Raw genomic sequence first — 22,666 nt, 5'->3', positions numbered from 1 at the left:
TTGCATTCCCTTTGCATAGGTGTAAATTTGCAATGTGCAAAGCAGAGGAGAATCAGGCCCACTAAATATACCTGACTTCAGGGGCAAAAGACATCCTAGCACCACAAATGCTGTCATTTATACACCCTTTCCCCATATCCATCAGCAGGAAGAGTAAGACTGATGACATTAAACTAAAGTAATCCCTGAAGAATAAAATGGAATTATTATTGTGATATGGAATAATACCCTATATGGAGGATCACCATAGCTGAAAAAAAAATATGATTAAAAAAACACTCCTAAATGAGATGTCCAAGAGCCATATCTGTGTCAGTTGTGAATTATCTTTTTTATAAAATACACGTGAAAGCAACAAAACACTCATCACATTTTTAAATATTCTATATTTATCTGTAAACCTCAAGGTTCATAATAATGGAAAGTGATCTCATATAGATGCCAGTAAGTATTTACAATATTCATCTCTCACAAATGCCACTGAAGGGGTGATGAGGTGATCTATGATTATATCAAGATTAAGAGCTACAAATATTAATAATCCCACTCCCATTGAGTGCTCCTAAACACTCAGCAAATCCATTTGTCCATTTGCCTTAACTAAGTTTGATCCTGTATGAGGAATGAAATGTCTCAACAAAACTGGGTCAAGTATACAATTTATTTTTTCCTACAATAGCTCTATGCTTTGAGAAGTGCAATTTCAACTCTTCTTCACCCTAACCAAAGATATTATGTCAAATGGGAACAAGAGAATTTGGTTTATAAAAGTCACTGTGGACAGTATCTACTGTGAAAAACATAATACCAAGGCCTGTCTTTGAAAGCTGGTTTATTTTCCAACTTGTTCATATGAGGCTCTTCAAAAATGCAATACTTGTGCTAAATCTTCTTCATTATGTCACAAACTGTTTCATTTTAATTTACTTTAAATAGTTGAATATTACAATGCATGCCCCAAAATAATTTTATTTGAGGCATTGCATTAAAATTCCTAAAGGAAACAAGTGCTTTGGCTACAAAGCTTCTTCTAGCATAAACAAGACAAAGCAGCACAAATTTTAAACCGGCAAGCATTGTAAGTAGATTGGGGAATTACATCTAGGTGTCAAGATATAAAACAATTTTCTGGGATCATCAAAAGGTTTCAGTATGGTTATAAAACTCCTTCCTTTGAAAGCAGTCTAGTCCAATCTATAATTAGACTACAGTGTGATACAAATGCTGTGACACAATACATAAAACAAAAAGCTTAAAGGGCAACTGAACATCATACAAACCTTCTTAATAGTGAAAAGTGTACTTAAAAAGCCAGTATTTTTCTGCTAAATATGCACTTAATATGTTTACAAGCTTCATGTTTATTGCAACTGCAGCACAAAAATGTCTGTCTGTTCAACAGAGTTGATGTTAGTACTGCAAACTGCTTTTTTGGAAAAAAAAATCCTCATGTTTTTGGCCATTACCCACTAGCCGCTTTCTGGGCACCATTTGAAAAGGCATCTAACAGCAATTGTATATGCACACCTAACAAACTGTTGATGTAAGAAAAATGAATCCAGTTATTTTCCCAGCTTTGTTGTTATAGTGTTAAAGTTTGTTACCATCACTAAAAATGATAAAAATGGGGAAAAGTTCCAGGTTTCTTTAATGCTTTCAGATAAAGAGTACCTAAAATTCACTAATCCTAATGTATTTTCTTCCATTTTTTGAATATCAGTCTCACATTATAATAGACTAAACCAGTGGTTTTCAACCTTTTTTCATTTGTGGACCCATAACAATTTTCAAATGGAGATGCAGACCCCTTTAGAAATCTCAAACATAGTCTGTGGACCCCCGGGGTCCACAGACCACAGGTTGAAAACCACTGGATTTGACAGTCTCTTTAAAAAAATATTGATATTGTTAAACCGAGGTTTAGAAATATTAGTTAATTACATGTTAATCCTTTTAACTGTTATAGAGTACTACAGAGACCATTGCTGGGTCAGAAAGCATAAGTACATGTATTATCATGAAACCATGTCCCCATAACATTTATGTCTGGATTTACACTATATTGTTTTAGGAAATATCTCATTATTCTGTTTCCACCAGTGGTAGCAATAGCTGGAGTTCTGGTTCAGACATGACTCAGGTGACTGTCAGCAATTTTACCACTGAGCCAGTTTAAATGACATCATAGTAAAACCACTATCACCACCAATAGAGATGCATTGGTGGTAATGCAACAGCAGGAGATTTCCCAAAAGTAGTCTAGTGTAGGCATTGCCTAACCCATGACATTCTTTCACAGCCCATACCATTGCCAGACAACCTCCACCCATGTTCCCAGTGGTATTCTTTTCTGGCATACAGTGAGTGCCAGCCAGCATTTGGGCCTTTCACTGTAATGCTAAATATCAGCCAGAGGAGCTACAATAGGAGAAGTGTGTTAACTGCAGGTAACTCCTGAGCTATAATTTGGCCATGTTCTCCATATTGTAATGAAAAACAGAAAAAATAATTGCTTACCCCCAACCCCCTTGAGGAAACATGGAAGGTTAAAATTCCACAACTTGCACTGATAGATGGATGACTAAGGGAAACAGCAACATTAAGTTAGTCCATCCATTTATACGCACCTGTTCACAAATGATTTTTCAAAGAAAATTGTGTCCCAACAATTTCCATGAAGAAGGAATTATTTATATATTGCTGCCACACCAACCTGGAATAGGTAGCCCAGATGGCCCAGGATAGGTAATTTATCAGCTAAATGAGAGAAAGAGAGAGCAAATCATCTGGTCTGATCCTAATGCTCTGAACCTCTTCAGTCCTTTTACCAACATCTGTAACAGACACCACACATCTGAAGGAGTGCTGAACTTTTAGGAGAGGCATCCTCATTGCAAAATTGATGCCAAGCTGTAAAATTAAAATTAATGACATTTAAACAATTGCTGATTTTGACAATGCTGATCATTAAGTCTCATTATGCTGTAGCTACCTGGATTCTGAGTGTTGAACTGGCACTACTGAAATTCAGACAATTAAGGTAGTAATGGGATTGTCAGAATTATTGGAGGATTCCATATCTAAGTACTACTTTTCCTGAAGACACATACAGGCATTTTGGATTTGTCCATGCAGATATTGAAACTGGCTAGGATCAAAGCCAAATGTTTTGTGAAACACCTGTAAGAAAAATGGTCATCATTATGACCTTTGCTCAGCCTCTTCAGTGAATCTGTTTGGCCAGCATGTAAAGTTTTCTTAGCAATTTTAAGACTTCCTGCTAGGTCTCTACATATTTTCTGGATTGGGATTGTGTTACACACAAACTGTAAGGATCTGAGGAAAGTTTTGTCTGGAATAAATGAACAGCTAGACATGGAATACTTGCTATGGACTGCAGCAATGACATTCAATAGTCATTTAGGCTAATCCCACAAGTGCATTTCCTATGGATGTTCCACAAGATGCCTATCTACTTCAATCACATAGTATAATTATTTTTTTTCAGAACTCTAGTTATTTGTAAGCGAGTACCAAGAATTTATTCTGGTGTATGAAAGTAAAGACCCCAACCTTTTAATAAGAAATATTACAGATAAAAGTACTCTTAGTAGTGCAGAATGACTCTCAAAAAAACCAAAACCCACCCACCAAAACAAACAAATAAACAAAAAACAGAATTTGCAAATACATAAGGATTAAAGCCAACTGATGTATCAGCATTATAAAAAACCTGCAGTTTATGCTCCCAAACACATATAGAAGAATTTGTGCAGGTAATGAATAATGTGAGTTAGAAGGCGTTACATGCTTAAGTCACATTTAAATCCGTGGGTTATTGACCCTAAAAAACGGCCCACAAATAGCTTTGTCACTAGGAATCTTCTAATAAAGTACTTTAATACTTCACCATAATTCTTAATGTCACTAGTCAGCTGTAACATACTTTCATTAAGAACTAGGGCATTTTAAAGGACCGTTTAAACGTAACTCAGGTGCTTGTAGTACAAAACACAACCCGAGCCTGAAAGATGGGTTGCTATATATGGCTTCATATTTATCAGTAGGATTAGAAACAAGATGTTTATTTTTTATATAGAATTTCATATGTACATTGCATCCATAATGAGCACTAAGTGGGGATACATACCTTGTGGAATCATTATGTCTATGAAGAGCAGGAGCTGTTTTAAAGCTGAACTGACATCAGAAAATAAGTACATCCTTTTTTCTCTCCATTAACCCATGTTTTTACTTAATATAGTTTTTGATCAGTGTATGGTTCTCTGATACAAAAAGCTTGTTCTAAATCTCCCTCCCCGTTTCTGTATCATCTTTTCTGCATGCAAGTTTGATTTTCTATAAACAGACAAAATAGAAGTGCAGTTCTCACATTAGTCTTAATAGGTCACATACAAACAGTGCAGCCACTCATGAAAGGAAGCAGCAACAAACTGAGTGCTGAAGTTTTGAAAAAAATTCTTTTCAAGCAGATGTGTGATCTGCAGCTGCATGCAACTGAGAATCACTGATGCTTTTAACTTTCTGTGTAATAAAGCTACTATACTATAGCTATTATACTAGAAGTACTACAGGTCTCTCTCTTTAGCTTTTCTCTATTCAATTTGTACAGAGTACAACTGCAAAAGAGAGGGGAAAATAGACGCAAAGGTAGGAGCAGATAGGCTGCCTATGAAGATTTATAGACCATGGTGGGCAGATGGTGGGGATTTGCAGTGACACAGCTGATTTTAAAAATAAGAGGGGTGGAGCTGGAAAAAGAGGCAAACATGGTTATGGCTACACATTCCTAAGGTCTGTTCACAAGAAGAGGGAAAAAAAAATAAAAAGGCAGTGTTGTTCAGTGTTTCTCTCCCACCCATTTGAATTGATATTTAGGAGTACTTTAGCAAGGGGGGGGATCTGCAATAACTTGCAATTTCTTCCCCATGCCTCCTCCAACTCCTTAAAAAAAAAATCAAGGAAATTAAGTATATAATAGGAGTAGTAATGGTGCACTAAGACTGAAAAATTAAGCACTCAAAAAGCAGAAAATTCCAAAATACAGGTTGCTGACAGTGTTAGAGCAACCATATAGCACAGATGTACTTAATATCATCCTCTGTTAATACACATGAAGTTATTGACGTATGGTACAAAAACATGTGATGGGGCCACATTAACACTATAATAGCAACCTTATTTGTTTGAATTTCCTGACTTTCAAGTGCTTAGTTTTACTATTAAAGATTTTTTTTCTATTTTATGTATTAGATGGTGTAAATAGGATAACACAAAGAGGTGGGAATACTAATGTACTTCATTATTTTAGATTGTGACATGGAAAAAAGGTCAAATGATTTGAATATGGCACCAAGCACTAAGTATGCATAATACAATCCTAATATAATAGAACATCTTGAAATAGCCCATATTTGGTTCTACCTATTTGTCAAAAATACTTAACTTCAGAAACTGAGCATTGCCTTGTTTCTCTTGTATTTTATGAAAATGTACATTCATCTATGTCCAGACAGAAGGCCTGTTCACATAGCTGCACTGTACATTAAAAATCAATTTTTATTAAGAGCAGCTGTCCAGAGGATCTAATCTTATTAATTGTAGATGCCTTTATTAAATTAATGTTCTGCCATTTAATCTGTTTCTATGTCTAGAAGACTTGATACAAAGAGACGAGGTACAGACTATATATGAAGAATGAGTTTCTTTCATCTGTCTATACTTATACATTCCCATTTTCCCCCTCACTTCCATGTCTACCCAGTATCTCTCTTCAAAATATCAAAAGCAATTTGATATTATAGATTAGTTGCAAATTACCCATTAAAAAACCCAACCCCACAGGAAAATTAAGGAAGCAAAAAGTAGTACTGAAATTATTTTGCTAATGTCTATATAATGCACTCAAAAGCTTTTTCTATGGGGTGACTGAAGGACATTTTATTGGTTGCAGCAAACAGAGAAGAGAATTAGTGGGAAATTTATGAAATGGGAGGCTCAGAAGCATGAATATTTACACCAACAAGTTCTGTAATTTTGACATGCTGCATATATTGCGTTTGGCTGTTTTTAATGTATTCTCTAGTCTATTAGCTAGTCTATCATAGTAGGAACGTCTGTTGTCCCTCTCTCATAACACAAGAGTAAGGGGATATTCAATTAATTTATAAAGGGGAGAATTCAAAACTGATAAAGGAAAGACGTCTTCACATGGATAGTCCAATCATGTACTAACACATTACCACAGGAAGTCACTGAAGCCAAAAACCTAGCAAAATTCAAAAAAGAATTAATGTTTATGTGGTTATCATAATACATTTTTTGGAAGTGCTATTAAACCTCATGCTTTAAGCCTTAAGTCATCTATCAGAGACAAGGATGAGATCTAATGTAGGGAACAGATTATCCCACATCCACCTACTACAGAGTTCTTAAACCTTCCACTGAAGCATATTGCACTGGCCACGGCTGGACCTCAGGTTTGATGCAATGTGGCAATTCCTACGTTCCAGTGTATTTAGGTTGCAACTGTCTTTTATTGTCTTTGCATAGCACCTAGCACAATGAAGCCCAAATTCTAATCAGATAATCTAGGTACTAACTGTAATACAAATAAACAGAATACTACCTGCAGCTATTTTTAGTTAGTTAATTCCATGTTTTCTGACTCAGACAGATTTTAAAAGTAAATTCAGTGGTTAAGAGAGGGGCTATAGTGTCGGCCCTCGGGCAGCATTAGTGCAAGTTTCTTTTCAATATACAACCATTAAATTTCAACTATTAACTAGAGGGACTGAGGAGAGGTGAAGCCAAGAACTGAATGGGCATGAATACTAAACTTTGGCTGGAATTGTCATAAGGTTGCCACTTAATGCAAAGATGGGCAATGATTTTTACAGAATACTATTGCTTATTTTGAACAAGTTATAGGGAGGCAAAAGGCTCTTTTTTCAGGTTCTCTGTGCCAGGTTTTAGCCCAAGTGGATTTCTAAAATTGTCAAATTGCATCTGATACCAGCTTAGTGGTTTTACCTAACAGCACCCCATTTCTTATGCATACTTTAAAAGGGACATATACTTCAGCTACTCTAATTCCTGGCTGATTCTCCCCTTTCAGAGAAGTTAACCCCTGTATTGCGTCTCCAGGCCCTCCTGAAATAATTTGAAAGCATGATCAAATTGAGTAGGACAAGTGATTTTTAAAAGAAAAGATGCCATTTCTGCAAAAGCTACTCTCAAAAACTTTTATTTAACATTCCTTTATTAATAAATTAACTGAAGCCAAGATACCCAGAAGTAACACAGACAAAAGAGATACATAAGAAGATATTCAGATTGAGAGGCTTTTCCCTCACTTATAAATCACAATGAGGCCTTCATCATTTTGAACAGTGACAGAAAACAACAGCTGACAAACGAGTTTGGAACAGATGCCAGTTGTCTTTCATATGTTTTAGAATTTAATCAGCCGTGGTTCTGTAGCACTGTTTTTAAAAGTAGGATATCTATTTACTTAATTGGACTTCACATCAGTCAATACTGTTTCAAGAACAGATTAAAGACAGACTGAACATCTTTGATGCAAAGGTTGTTTTAATTCAGGGCTCTGGATCTTATGTAAACTCAGTTTGTGCTTAGACTTTATATGTATTTGACTGGATTTTGAGTCTATTATATACTTTAGCTAGTTTTTAAAAAAAAATATCCTGTAACATATCCTCTAAAACATATCCTCTAAAAGTCAATTTTGAAGAAGCCACAGACATCCTTCTAAGACTATTCACAAACACCAGTGACACTAAGTAGCAGAGGACAATGTACATTTAAACACAGTACTTATTAAAATTGCTGACTAAAATGGAATTTCAATTAAAATTTAACATCTTAATTTTAAACTGTTTTGATGTCTAATGAAGTTGTTTATATAAACTGATTTGTTTACAATATAAAGGTGTTTTGTGGCATAGTATACGGTGCTGCAATGAACGGAGACTAAAAATACATTTTTAATCTCTGTTCATTACAGTACCATATATTAAGCACACATTGGATTCTAAAATTAACTAGGCTCTGCACACAAAGTGTATAACTGGAAATAAAGATTGAGAAATCAAGAAAGATCATTGTAGACAACTCCTACGCATATCAGTTATTTTTCAACTTCGGTAAAAGATTCTTGAATTTTGGTTTTTGTACTACAAAACTCTCATTAACATGTTTAACAAGTCAATGGTCAGCATGCTTTGTTAAACTGCACTGTAGCAGAATTTAGCCTATATAAAATAGGTATCAAAATGAAATGTGTAAATTTTAGGGACCGCTGGAAGCCTGAAATAAAGTCTTATAGTTGCACAGGACAAGAGATCCAGACTACAACATTGGTCATTCAATTTACAAAGGTGTTTGCCATTATCTGCTCTGCTTTTGAGAGGGTTAAGGACTGAAAATAAAAACTCAACATTTAAAACATCATAGTTCTACTCTGACTTTTTAAAATAAGGTAATGGTAAAAGTATTTCTTCTAGTAGCATGTACATTTCAGCTGTGATTGGCTGCCTAACAGAGTTCCTTTATGCATACCAGTAAAATCATGTCCAGTTTTGCCATTTGTGGCTAACGATGACAAGATACAAAAGCATGTGTTAGCCATAAATAGCTCTAGCTAAGAGAGGATTGCTCACACTGAGCAGATCAAATTCTCTATAAGGAGAGCAGTATTTGGCTTTTAGCCAAACCATGTCCCTGATGCAAGACTTAGTAGTGGAAAACTTTCCAGTTCTTTTGCACAAAAATTAACAAATTGAACCATTCATTTAGGATATTTCTTACAGAGAGTCGGTGTTCCTACAGCATTTGTAGAAACAATGAAGATTTAACTATTCAAATCCTGTAACTTACTTGTGTGAAGGTAAGATCTCCCTGCCATTACACATCAGACGGGAAACAAATGTTACATCCATACATTTCTGACATAAAGAACTTCAGGAGAATTCAGGTAAAGAAATATGCTGAATGGGTAACAAATTCCTACATTGTAAACTTCAGATACAAATGAGCTATGGATTGAATGCTTCCTAATAATGGCAGCTTGTTTACTTAAATGGTTATAAACTGGGAAGATGTCCTTTATCCAAATCAACAGAATAGAACAGTTAAATTACTGTAAAGCAATGTCTAAATTATGACTAGGGCAGAAAAACTGTTATTGAAGTTGAGATTAATGATTGTTTACCTTTATAATACTTTCCACAGACGTTAAGTTATTCAAAATATGCTTAATTTAAACATACTTCAAACTATATTTTCCAATGAAAACAAGGCAACATTCTGTAATAAGCCACAAGTTTTATTGCAACGTGGCCAGTTTGTTTTTTTTATCTCAAAAACAGTGTTCCATTTAAGGCTCTTTTTATACAGAAACTGCCATCATGACTGATGTTTAACAAAACAACTTTCGTGTTGCAAGACTCACATGGTAAACATAACTCCTGCTCCTGTTCAGTAGTGTACATTCAATGGAAAACGAAAGGCATCAGAACAGCTACTTCATTTATAAAGATATGCATGTAACAGGAATGAAAACCGAGGTACTACAATTGTTTGATGACACAGTTACAGCAACTTAATTGGCATTTCTTTGGGGGGGGGGAGAGGGAGAAAATAAATCAAACATATTACAAAAAAGTGCTTTAAATGCATAGTGTTGTGTGCTGCCATGTCACAAAAATAGGCTTGTCAAGGCAGGTGAGGTGTATGAATGCACAAGAGCCTCATGGAACTGCAATCAAGTGCAACTGTAGGTAATACTGAATAGAATCTACCATCTGACCAGTGGATAATACTTTCAAGGCATTCAATTAGCTTACCCTTTGCTGTTTGCTAGACTATTCACATTAACTATCACATTCACTGTACAGGTTGCAAGGAATGCATGCAACTTCAGCTTTGGCTAAGAGTATGACATGAAGGCATTCCTTGGGGTTTACATAAAACTACCAGGATTAAAGAATCTAATGGCAATCACTGGTAGACAGTTTAATTTAATGACATCTCCTTCAGGTCTGTAGAAAGGTGAATGGAGGGGGGGAGGAGGAGTTATACTATTCCAATTGAACGAGCTGCAGAAATGGAAGCTCCTTAGATCCAGATGGCACTTGTCTGTCTTTCTATAAGGGTTTTCCTTCAAGTGAAACTACCACATTGCCTCCTAATTTCTCTCCAAGTGTTGAACGGTCCTTAATATCATCCAAACCATTTACTTGCCACTCATGTTTAATACCTGAAAGACAAATGGATAAAAATATATTTGTTCAGTCCCTCAACACTGAGAAGAACTGTAACTGCTTTGTGGAGTATCAGAAGCCTGTACCTGTAAATTTCTTTTTAATGGCATCTTTAGAACTTGCGTAGATCATCTTGCTTTTTAAAGGTGCACTTTCTGGAGCCCTGTAAAGGCAAAAAGTAATTATTTAACCCGTTGGTATTAGAAGGAAAATGTGAAGAATTTTCAGTTTTAATAGCAAGCTGATTTCACACACCAGAATATAAATACCAGGTCTTCTTTCTTAGACTCCTTTGTCTCGTATGTGGCATCATACAAAGCATATCGGCAATCATTCAAAGGTAACAACTTCACAAAGGATGTGTAGGGGTCTTCCACAGTATCGCCAATATCACCAACTAATATCTGCTTTGTTTCCTCTACAATTATCTGTTTTTTGTCATCACTTAAACAGAAAAGAACTGCTTTCTTTCTTTTTTTAATCTCTTCTGGGGTTGAAGACTTCCTTACTTTCATGTCATTAAAAACTTTTATAACTTCATCATTCACTGTTACTCCAGAAGCCTGTAAATGAGATGAAGGGAATAATTATTTAAATACAAAATGACTAACATTGACTATGGGGAAGATGATACCTGATACTAAATAAAGAGAAATCTACTCTACAAATTCAGAACAAAAATTTTACACTAAACCTGAACACTCTAGAAACGTAATGATGTCAGTGGGATTGTATCAGATATAAAACTGTACAAAATTTTCCCCTAATTTATTCATTTATCTCAGCATCATCTCCTTTTGAGTTATTGATCCTAAATAACTGGGTTCCCATAGCACATATCAACCATTATCTATTAGTTTATCATATATTTGGCTCAGCCAGTGGTGGGGTTTTTTGTTTGTTTTGTGGGTTGTTTTTTCAGTTGGAACAAATGTAATACCAGCAGTTCATATCCAGTAGTGTCATGGTTCTAGTTTGGTTGAGTGATGTAAGGCTCTAGAAGCAGTAGAATGCCTTCTGAGTTGTGTCAACGTCAATTTTATGTTTTTAAAACTCCTCGCTTTAACTTAATTCTGATGCACTAAAAAAAAAGCCATTGCAGTTTCTACATAAGGAAAGTACAAATTGTACAACACACTATAGCAGTTCCAAACCATTCAGAACCTTAACCTAAAACAGTACTGAGGGAGTTGATAGCAAACTAATTACAAAAATTTTGGCTTGTTACTTACAAGCTAGCTAAACACATCTTTGTTTTCAGTTCACTACATTCTTTATTAAAACACAGCAGTTTCCAAGGTACAGCATGCTGTTTTCAAGAAACCAGGTAAATAACAAAATAAAAAACCAACAACCCTGGTCCTTTTGGAATATAATCTGTACCTTTTCCTAGTTTTAATTATAGGAAATACATTTTGTTTGAAGAAATGAAGGTTTTACTAGCCCATCTCCACTATTAAAACTCTGATTTGCTTGCAAAATTCTTCTTATTAGAAAGATGGTTATGTAAACCTTAAAAAAATTTTAACTGCCACTGCACTGACAGCTCTTAGACTGCTCACTCCCAATTCCCCCTCTGAAAGAGGAGACAATGCAGCTCCATTGCCCTCTCTTCCCCTCTGGAAAGCAATCCAGGTTTCTGGGGGAACTGCAGCTAGTGAAGTCAGTCAGACGGGGCTGACTGCTCCCTGAACGCACCCTGCCCACTTTAAATAATTTGTCCCTTGGCCTCCAGCTCCGCCACATGATATTTGGCAGCACAAATTCGCCGGGCGGTGGGGAAATCAAGCAGGCAAGGCCGGGGGCTCGAGGCTCTGCAGCAGCAGGGTCAATAATACCGCGTCCTCCATGGAGAGAGACGCGCTGAGCCAGAGGCGATGAGCCTGAAATCCCCACCACCAACCTCCCATCCGCACTGCACCCGACAGGCAGCCCCCAGCCACAGCCCCGGGGGCACCCTGCCCCTGCGAGCATAGCAGCCCCCACAGCCGTTCGCCTGCGGCTCACTGGCGCGGTCCGCCCCCCATTGTGAACGCAGGCTGGGACCAGCCCTCCCTTCATCCGCCCGGAGCGCCGCATCCCTGCCGGCGCCCGGCCGCAGCCGCCCTCCCGGGGTGAGCCCCGCGGCCCCCACACTAAAATTAGATTAAAATGGCCGCTGAAGGCCTCAGGGCCTGACCACGGGCCCGGCTCAGCCCCTCACCCCGCCGGGCCTCCCTCCGCGGGCCCTCGCCGCTGCATTGCCCCGAGCACGCCCCGCCCTTACCATGGTGCCGGGTCCCTGTGGCGACGGCGGCTGCCTGCAACGCTGGGATGCTGCTCGCACGGAGCGCGCGGGGGGCTGGGGCTCGGGCTCGGCTGCCTGGGGGACGAGTCACATGGGCGTCGCGGCCGCCGCCTTCGCCACCACGTGCCGCAGCGACCCTCCCAGCCCGCCCCGCAAGGGGGGCAGGGCCCCTCCCTCCGCGTGCGGCCGGAGCCAGGGGCAGCGCCTGTCTGCGCCACCCCCTCCCCGCCTGGAGGCCCTCCGCGGGGTATTGACCTCCTAGCCCAGCCCCGCAGCACCTTGCGGGGCATCCCGACACCCAACTAGCCGGGGCGCCTGTGGGGCAGCTCCATACCCCCTTCCCAGCCTGGGGCCCTCAGGAGAGCATTCACCTCCCCAGGGCCCAGCTTGGGGAACACCCACATCCACCTACCCCGTGTCCAGCCCAGGCCCCGAGGGAGTCCTCCCTGTCCGGGGCACCCCTCACCCCCCCCCCAGGCTTCCCTCAACTATTGCCTCCCGCACCCGACTGTCGTAGGAGAGCAATATCACACATCCCTTTCCCAGCCCCGCGGCCGGGAGATGCCCCCTCCCCATCTTCCATACGGATCTTGTGATCCCCGACCCCCTTCTAGGGGTATTATCGCTCCCCCAGCTCTGCGGCACTACACTGCGCCTTCCACAGACATTCCCTCCCCATCCCTCCCCCGCCGTCCCTCTTCGCTGGCAGAGACGGGAAAGCTGGCTCAGGGACGAGCATATTGTAGCAGACTCCATCAGAGCCTTGCAGGTGAATCATCCCAAGGCTCTCAGCACGGGGCTTTGCAAACACTAACTAACCCCGAGAGCACGCTGGTGGGGGTAGCGGGACGCAAAATGCTCTATCTTGGCTGCTGGATGGAGAGCGCTTGCTGTGTCGTCCCCTTCCACTGTCCCTGCAGTGCTGCTGGAGCCAGAGGATTGGAGCTCGGGGTTCCACTGCTACCTGAAAAGTTCCGAGGAAAGCAGGTTGGACATTTTTGACAAAAATGGCAATTAACTTTTTCAACATTTTTCATTCTTTTTTCCAGTTAGCTTCCTCCCACCCTCCTGCATAGTTGTAGTAACCACTGTAGGGTGACTGGAAAGTCCTAGCTGGCCTTGAGTCTGTTACTAGTTAAAGCTAAAAGGAGTAGTACTCAGTTGGAATTTAATTCCTAATAACACTCAAGGACAAGATTTTCTAACGCTGGGGGAATACCATGAGTTTGGTGGCACAATAAGATGACAACCCTAAATAGTGTACACAGTCCAGCCTCTTAAACTCTGCTACTTCGGATCTCACCTAGTTTTTTTTCCAATCAGGTACTTGGAAACAAACTAAAGTGGGGGTGGGGAGTCTGGGGCACTTGCTATCTTTTTTCTAGACATTTTCCCAAGACACCTGAGCTGCACTGACAAAATTATAAATTACATATGTGCGATTTTGATCTTTGTTTTGTAGGGTATGTCAAAGTTAATGTCTTGGTTGAGGACCATGTGTGTTTTGTAATGTTATGACTACTTTTCCAGTTGTTATTATGGCCCTCTCCAGAAAGTGCCAGACCTGTTTGTAACACATGCATGCTGAAGGGTTTCTTTACTTGATATACATTGCTACCATCACCCAGTTCCTGTTATTTTCTCAGGACAGAGTAGAATTCCCCAATACCCTGCCTGAGCTGCTCTTTTAAAGTGTATTATTTTTAAAGGGGATAAAATAAAACTGTTTATTCATTTATATTACCTTTACTTGCAAGAAACACTTCAACTACTTAATTAAATATTTTTATTTAAACACAATAAAAAGGAATAGAAAATACATGTTCAAGAAACTCAGAAACCAGTATCAGATAAATGGGCAAAGTTACCCCCATACTTACTAGCCAATCTAGACAACAGAAACTTACTCTTCAGTAGTAATAATGCTTGGCACTTCTGATTCGCTTTGGGTATTCAAAACACTGTACAAACAATTTATTATTTACTCCCCTATCCTTTGTAAATGATTGTGCCTCTATTAAAATGTCCCAATCCTGTAAATACATGCTCATGTGAATGGTCTGTACTTGCATGGAGACGCTCATTGACTTCAGTGTGACTATTTGCACATGGACGACTTATGGACTGAATTGTATCCTTGACTTATTCAGCCATGCCGCAAGAAAGGTTCTACACTCCACATGGCGAAGTGAGATCTTCCTGGACCTTGGGTCCAGATCTAGTGTGGAGCACGGTCCCTTCAGTTTAGTTACTCCTCCCTATGAGGAAGTGGGGCCAGTAAGGCCTGGTCTACACTGGGGGGCACGGGGGATTGACCTAAGATACGCAACTTCAGCTACGAGAATAGCGTAGCTGAAGTCAACGTATCTTAGGTCGACTTACCCCGCGTCCTCACAGCGTGGGGTTGACTGCTACCGCTCTCCCGTCGACTCTGCTTCCACCTCTTGCCGCAGTGGAGTATAGGAGTCGACAGCAGAGCGATAAAGACACGATAAATCAATCATTGCTAGATCGATCATTACCCGCCGATCTGGCAGAGAGAGCTCAGGATTGGGCAGAGCCTAAATTCTGTCCCATTTTCTTACCCACACTCTCTTGTTGACCAGCATAATTGGGTTGGCATGAGTTGAAAAGTAAGTTGTTTCCGTTACAGGTTTACAATAGGTTACAGTAGAAGTGCAGAGTTACAAACTCCTTGGGAATAGAGGTTGTTTGTAACTGAAATGTTCAGAACTCTGAACAAAACATTATGGTGGTTCTTTCAAAAGTTTACAACCGAACAGTGACTTAATACAGATTTGAAACTTTACTACACAGAAGAAAAATTCTGCTTTTAACCATCTTACTTTAAATGAAACAAGCACAGAAACAGTTTCCTTACCTTGTCAATTTTTAAAAAAACTTTTCCTTTTTCTTTTTTTAATACTTTGTTTAACACAGTACTGTATTGTATTTACTTTTTGTTGTTGTTGTCTCCGCTGCTGCCTGATAGCATAATTCTGGTTCCAAATGAAGTGTGTGGTGGATGGGTCAGATTGTAAGTCTGCTGTTCATAACTCTGAGGTTCTACTGTACTTCTCCCCAGGAGCAATTTCTAAAGGTATGTCTACACTACCCAGCCGATCATCTGGCAGCGATCAATCCAGCGGGGGTTGATTTATCACCTCTAGTCTAGATGGGATAAATTGACCCCCGAGCGTTCTCCTGTTGACTCCTGTACTCCGCCGTGAGAGGCTTAGGCGGAGTCGACGAGGGAGTGGCAGCAGTCAACTCACCACAGTGAAGACATCGCGGTGAGTAGGTCTAAGTACGTCGAAGTTGCGTAACTTAGATCGATTTTGCCGCCTGTGTGGCCCTGTCCCACCTCACCTCCACAAGCTGGAGGAAGAGCTTAAAAAGAGAACTAGAATAGCTCAGTGGCAGGCAGGCAGTTAGACAGGGGAGGTGTGCTGACCTGTGCTCTGAACTCCTGTGAAGGAGCAGCACAGAAGCTTTTGCTGCCTAAGGCCTGGTGATACTGACCTGACCAAGCCAGCAAAGGAGGGATTGGTGATTTTTGGAGGTCAGAAACTTTATTTTTGTGTTAAGTTCTTTACTCTGTGAGAAGAACGGACATTGCTAGGAAGCGATCCAAGGAGGCTGCTACATAGCACCCCAACATACAGGGCTTAGCTTCCTATCACTGAGCCCTGGATTAGAACCATGTGGAGAAGGTGAGCCCAGGCTCCCCTTCCAACCCCTAAAAAGGGAAGACTCCAAGACCTTGACCCAAGGGGGAAGACCTGAAGCCCTTGCTGACTTCCACTTTGTTGGACTCTTTGTGAACCCCAAAAGGGGTGGTCTTGAACATGTGACCCTGCCAGAGGGCTGAGTCACTGAAGGACAGACCACCGTGTGAGAAAGGGGAATGCCCAGGAGGAAGACAACCTGCCATACCTGTGTGTGATGACTAGGTGGCACTGGTAGTGAGAGTTCCCCTTTGCAGGGTGCTTAATATTCTTCCTAGTAGGATCTTAGAGTTTGACTACACTTGCAGGTGTGCAGCGCTGGGAGTTAAAGCTGTCTTTGTACAGCTGTGTATGGAAAGCGCTGCAGTGTGGCCACACTGACAGCTACCAGCGCTGCAGTGTGGCTACATTTGCAGCATTTGCAGCGGTGTTGGGAGTGATGCATTATGGGCAGCTATCCCACAGAGCACCTCTTCCCATTCTGGCGCCGTGGGTTGTGGGAAGGGGGTGGAGAGTATGGGTCATTCTGCTTCTTGTTCCAACGCCCCGTGATGCATCGCTTCACATCCCAGCAATCCCTGTTTTTCCGTCCACGTTTGGCGCCATCTTGACTCTCTCAATGGTTTCTGTGCAGCGCGATTTCTATGGGAAATGGAGCCCAAACTGCTGAGGAATATGCTGACGAGTCTCGCCAGCACATCACGTTTGGCAGTTGAGTTATTCCTCAAGATCCAAAGTGATGAGGAGTCCGACGATGATAACGAGTCACGTGATGCGTACAACATGAAATTGCTTGTGGCATTCATGGAAATGCTCAGCACCGTGGAATGCCACTTTTGGGCTTTGGAAACAAGCACTGAGTGGTGGGATCACATCGTCATGGAAGTCTGGGATGACGAGCAGTAGCTGCAAAACTTTCGGATGAGAAAAACGACTTTCATGGGACTGTGTGAGGAGCTCGCCCCCACCCTGCAGTGCAAGGACACAAGATTGAGAGCTGCCCTGCCAGTGGAGAAGTGGGTGGCTATTGCAATGTGGAAGCTGGCAACTCCAGACAGCTACCGATCAGTCAGGAACCAGTTTGGAGTGGGAAAGTTGACCATTGGAATCGTATTGATGCAAGTTTGCAGGGCCATTAATCGCATCCTGCTAAGAAGAACCATGACTCTGGGGAACGTGCAGGACATTGTGGATGGCTTTGCACAAATGGGTTTCCCTAACTATGGAGGGGCGATAGATGGGACGCATATTCCTATTCTGGCACCACCCCACCTGGCATCCGAGTACTTTAATCAGAAGGGGTATTACTCCATGGTTGTTCAGGCGCTTGTGGATCACCATGGGCGTTTCATTGACATTAACACAGGCTGGCCCGGAAAGGTGTATGATGCATGCATCTTTCGGAACACTGGTCTCTTCAGGAAGCTGCAGGCCGGGACTTTTTTCCCAGGCCGGAAGATCACAGTAGGGGACGTTGAAATGCCCATTGTGATCCTTGGAGACCCCGCTTACCCATTAGTGCCGTGGCTCATGAAACCATATACAGGGAACCTTGACAGGAGCAAGGACTGGTTCAACTACAGGCTGAGCTGGTGCTGAATGACTGTGGAGTGTGCTTTTGGCTGTTTAAAAGGGCGCTGGCGATCTCTGTATGGGAACTAGACTTGGGGGAAAGCAGCATCCCCGTGGTTATATCTGCGTGCTGTACCCTACATAATATTTGTGAAGGGAAGGGTGAAAGATTCAGTCAGGAATGGACCTTTGAGGTTCAGCGCCTGGAGGCTGAATTTGCGCAGCCAGAGAGCAGGGCTACTAGAGAGGCCCAGCACAGGGCTGCAAGGATTAGGGATGCCTTGAGGGAGGAATTTGAGGCTGAAAACCAACAGTAATGTTTAGTGCCTTGCATGCGAGTGAAGTGCAGTAGTTACAATGTTAGTATGAATCTCTGTTTCCTAAGTTGATTTGCAGTGCCTGTTTCTTTCCAGGACTAAGGTATCTTTGACTTTCTGCAATAATAAAGACTGTTTTCAAAGCCAAGAATTCATTTATTGAAAAGACAATTACTTTATTGACAGACACACAACTTTTTGGGAACCTAAAAGGGCGGGGGGGTGGGGTGGGGAATTGTACAGTCACAGGTTTGAATATGTCCTGTCTGGAGTACTGTGCAATGACTGCTGCACTTCAGGATGGCTATACTGCATGGTGATGGGGGTGGAGTGCAGAGGGTAAGGGTCGTTCTCAGGGCTGGTTGGTGAACATACAGGTGTTGGAGGCGGCTGGTGGTGGTAAGAACCTGGATGCTGGGGAAGGGGGTTTGGAGCTGACATTGGGGCACAAGGGAAAGAGCTTTGGGACGGGGGTGAGATGGGCGCGGTAGTCTCTGCCTGCATGGCTACGAGCGCCTGGATAGAGTCCTCTTGGCGCGCCAGGATGCTTATCAGCCGCTTTGTGCTTTTCTTCCTGTCCGCTGCGTTTTTCTGGCGGATCCTGCTTTCTCTTTCCCTCCAGTCCTGCACTTTTTGATTCTCTGTGACAGAGTGCTGCATAAGTGCTTGCAGCATGTCTTCTTTGCTTTTTTGCTGCTTCTTCCGGAGGTTTTGTAGTTTTTGAGACTTTGATAACACGGGAAGCCGAGATCTCAAGGTTGTTTCTGTAAAGGCAAAAAATGCAACACTTAACAGAGGCAGCATTGTTTATACCAGACAGTTATTCCCACACAGTTAAAGGGTGTAACAGTCTTCACAATAGCATAATTTTCCCATCCCAAAGAGAGTGCACATAACCCACGGGACCCCCAAAATAGTGAGTAAGGGGGAATGATTGCTTCAGGGCTCTACTGTCCTTGGGGTTCTGTGCGTTGGGGAATGCAAATAGCTGCCGGGGGCACCTACACTGAACAGTATCCCAACATTTTCCACAGGAGTTGATCCTGGAAGATATCTTGCTGCTGCGGGTCACCTGGGAAGCGCGGGAAGGTCTTCTACAGCAATGCGGATTCCGCTCTGGCCCCTTTGCAGCTTGCCTGTGTGCAGCAATGGTCCCCCCACCCCTCGCGGCACAGTGACGCGGACGCGTTAGCCTGACTGGGACAAAAGGACCACAGTGGCTCTCTCAATAAACTTGCACAAGTGCATTGCCCACGCTCTGGCTGAAACTTTTGAAGAGATTACCGACGCCGATTACTGCGATGTGATAGACCACATCAATGAGCTATTCCACATCTAGGCATGCATGCATGCAGCCCTAACCCTCACTCCTCTCCCGAAAAATTTCCATCATGGAAATAAAAGCCACTTACCGGGAACCTGCTCCTCTGTTTGTCCTCCACCAAGTACCAGCTGCTGCAACTGGCTACCTTCCTCCTGGCTTGAGAAGAGCTCCTGGCTGCATGCCTCCAGGGACTCAGGGGTGTCTCCCCCTACCCCAGTACCCTCACTCTCGCTTTCCTCCTCTTTCTCCTCCCCCTGCTCTGAAGTGTTCATTGTGATCCTTGGAGTGGTGGTGGGGTCACCCCCAAGTATCATGTCCAGCTCTTTGTAAAAACAGCAGGTCGTGGGGGCAGCGCCGGAGCGGCGGTTTCTCTCACGGGCTTTGCAATAGGCACTCCACAGCTCCTTCACTTTAACCCTGCACTGCAGCGCGTCTCGGTCATGGCCCCTTTCCAGCATGGCCCTTGATAACTGCCCATAGGTATCGTAATTCCTACGGCTGGAGCGCAGCTGGGACTGCACAGCTTCCTCACCCCAAACACTGATGAGGCCCAGCAACTCGCCATTACTCCATGCTGGGACTCATTTGCTACATGGAGCCATGGTCACCTGGAAAGATTCACTGATTGCACTCCACACCTGGCTAAGCAAACAGGAAGGGAATTTTTAAAATTCCCGGGGCATTTTAAGGGCGGGTCACCTTAGGCCAGGGCAGTAGAGCTCAAACTGATGAGCAGAGTGGCTGAACAGGCATTCTGGGATACCTCCGAATACCTCTGGAGGCCAATAACAGCGCTTTTGGTGGCCACACTGGCGGAGCAGCGCTGCATCAGCAGCGCTATAGTCGTTATTCCCCAGGCTGAGATGGAGTACAACCAGCGCTGTAGCCAGGGAGATACAGCGCTGTATGTGCCTTGCAAGTGTGGACAGTGAGTGAGTTGCAGTGCTGTAAAGCCACTATCTGTGCTGCAACTCTCCAGTGTAGCCAAGCCCTTAATAACTGGTTCAGGTGTGAGAGCAGCACCCAGTGCTATGTATTCAAGGCTGTTTTTCTATTTTTTGTTGTAGCCGTGTCGGGACAAGGGGGTGAAGTAATATCTTTTATTGGACAAACTTCTGTTGACCTGAAGAAGAGCTCTGTGTGAGCTCCAAAGCTTGTCTTTTTCTAAAAGAAGTTGGTCCAATAAAATATAATACCTCAGGAATCTTGTCTTTCTATTTTCTGAAGTTATGTATTCAACATCATTATGGGTGAGATCCTTCTTTCATTGAAGAGAAGGGTTTTTGTTTTGTTTTTTTAAATGGCATTTGATCAGGATCCGGACATTGCTATATTCTCCTTCTGATAACCTTTTAGCATATGCAGAGGTTGTGTTAATGCTGTATGCTTCCTCACATACTAGTAGGGTCATTTTGTAGCTGACCAGGTGCACAGGCAGGGAAGCAGATAATCCTTACACAGCTACACTTGCAGTTCCCTCTGCTAGGTGGGGTGTTTGGACTGTTCCCTTCCCCCCCCAACCTCCATGATTCCTGGGGTGCAGCCCATCCCAGCGGGGAAGGCAGTAGCCCTGTCTTCCTTCCACACTGGCCTGCAAAGCAGAATCAGTGCACAAAGGGGAGTATGCTGCATTCCCTGGGGGCACATAGCAGTAGGTGTGCTTTCTGTGCATGCTGGAGAACTAAGGTTGAAATCTTGCCTTCCAGAGACAACATTCCTCCTAAAGCTTTGCTGAGGAGGTATGGCCCTACACTGACCCTTTTTCTGGGCTGTGTGCAGTGTACACAATCTGGACAATAATAAATGACAACTCTCCACATTTCTATAGTGCCTTTCTCTGAAGAATCTCAAAGTGCTTTATGAAGATTAATTAAAGTTCTATAGCTGAAAAATGCTTTTTAAAGTGCTAAGTATTATTATTTTTAATAATGAACTCAGCCTCAAAATACCCCTTTGACTTAAGTGTCTGTCTGAGCTATTTGTATTTAAAGCTGGAAGAAATTTTTTGGTGAATAGTAAATATGCTGAAAAATACATTTTTGGGGGCAGAGAAAACTATTTGCAAATTAAGGTCGAATTCAGTGAATAGCTTTGCCAAAATACCAACCCCAAAAACATTTAGGAAATCTCAGAATGATTTGTTTCAACATTTTCAAAAAGAACCATTTCGACATTTTGTTCTGAAACATTTTTATATGAAATGTTATTTCAAATTGAAATTTCATTTCAAAATGTCATTTTGCAATGTTTCAATTGACCCAAGAAAATTTAATTATTTTCATTTTAGTGAGGAGAAAAAAAACAAAACCCACTTTCAGTTTAAAAAAGGGTGAGATTCTCATATAATACATGATTTCAGGCCCTGGGACAAAACACCAAATATTGTGAGATTCATAATAAAATTGTGAGAGTTGACAACGATGTTTAAGAAAGCACTTCTAACTAAATGGTTCTCTCTTTCCCCATGTGTTGTTTGTCTTGACATAACTATGTACTCCCAGAAAAATGTTTTTGGCATAATTAGTAGATTCTTAACAACTTCCTCTTCAAATTTCCTCGTTCATCTTAAACCTGAAATCCTAGACCTCTATCAGACTGATTAATTGGTTCAAAATTATCAAACATTGCTTAAAGTTAATAAAAATGGTGTAAGTGTTCTGAAAGAAAGGCATGTTTTAAAAGGATTTTAAATCCCAACTAAATATATTAGAACAGCTCTATAGTTGCTAAATTTCATTACAAGTTCGGAGTGTGAAGGATTAACTAGCTCAGAACAGGCTCAAAAGGAGCACATGGGGTTGCTCAAGGTCAACTCAGGAACAAAAACTGCAGAATGGGAAAAAAAAAATGTGTGGCATGGGAGTGTGACAGCACATGTCCAAACAAGGAGAGGAAGAGGAGGAGGAGCTGGCATATTAACTAATTGTGAAGCTTCTGGAAGCTATATGAGTATCTTATACAAAATACAGAGGTGGAGGGGATGAGGTGTTATATGTATGTCAGGACATGTAGAGTTTTCAGGGGGCACAAGAAGGAGAAAGCCAGTGCAGGGCAAAGAAGCAGATGAAAAATCCAAAGGAACTAGAGTTTTCCTTTGGGATCTATAGCCACACAAAAAGCAGGAGAAGTGGAAG

General features: G+C 41.8%; 1 protein-coding gene across 1 annotated transcript; it reads right to left on the bottom strand.

Annotated features, from left to right (window-relative positions):
• Window positions 1–9,346: 9,346 nt before the first annotated feature.
• CFL2 (cofilin 2) lies at window positions 9,347–12,680 on the bottom strand. The gene is made up of 4 exons (XM_030559303.1): window positions 12,571–12,680; window positions 10,560–10,867; window positions 10,391–10,467; window positions 9,347–10,300 (listed from the first exon to the last, which is right to left on the bottom strand). The coding sequence occupies exons 1-4, from the start codon at window positions 12,571–12,573 to the stop codon at window positions 10,188–10,190; spliced, it is 501 nt and encodes a 166-aa protein (XP_030415163.1). The 5' UTR covers window positions 12,574–12,680; the 3' UTR covers window positions 9,347–10,187.
• Window positions 12,681–22,666: the final 9,986 nt, after the last annotated feature.

Source organism: Gopherus evgoodei, chromosome 4 (assembly GCF_007399415.2).
Source record: "Gopherus evgoodei ecotype Sinaloan lineage chromosome 4, rGopEvg1_v1.p, whole genome shotgun sequence".
Taxonomy (NCBI): domain Eukaryota; kingdom Metazoa; phylum Chordata; order Testudines; family Testudinidae; genus Gopherus; species Gopherus evgoodei.
Note: the sequence above shows the minus strand (reverse complement) of the source record. Positions and strands in the feature narration are given on the sequence as shown.

What these genes read in the sequence shown, in the direction of transcription:
- CFL2 (XM_030559303.1), bottom strand. An exon ending in GACCTGGTATTTATATTCTG is followed by an intron (nt 10,468 to 10,559) that starts GTGTGTGAAATC and finishes TTGCCTTTACAG; the next exon opens with GGCTCCAGAAAGTGCACCTT. An exon ending in CATTAAAAAGAAATTTACAG is followed by an intron (nt 10,301 to 10,390) that starts GTACAGGCTTCT and finishes TTTGTCTTTCAG; the next exon opens with GTATTAAACATGAGTGGCAA.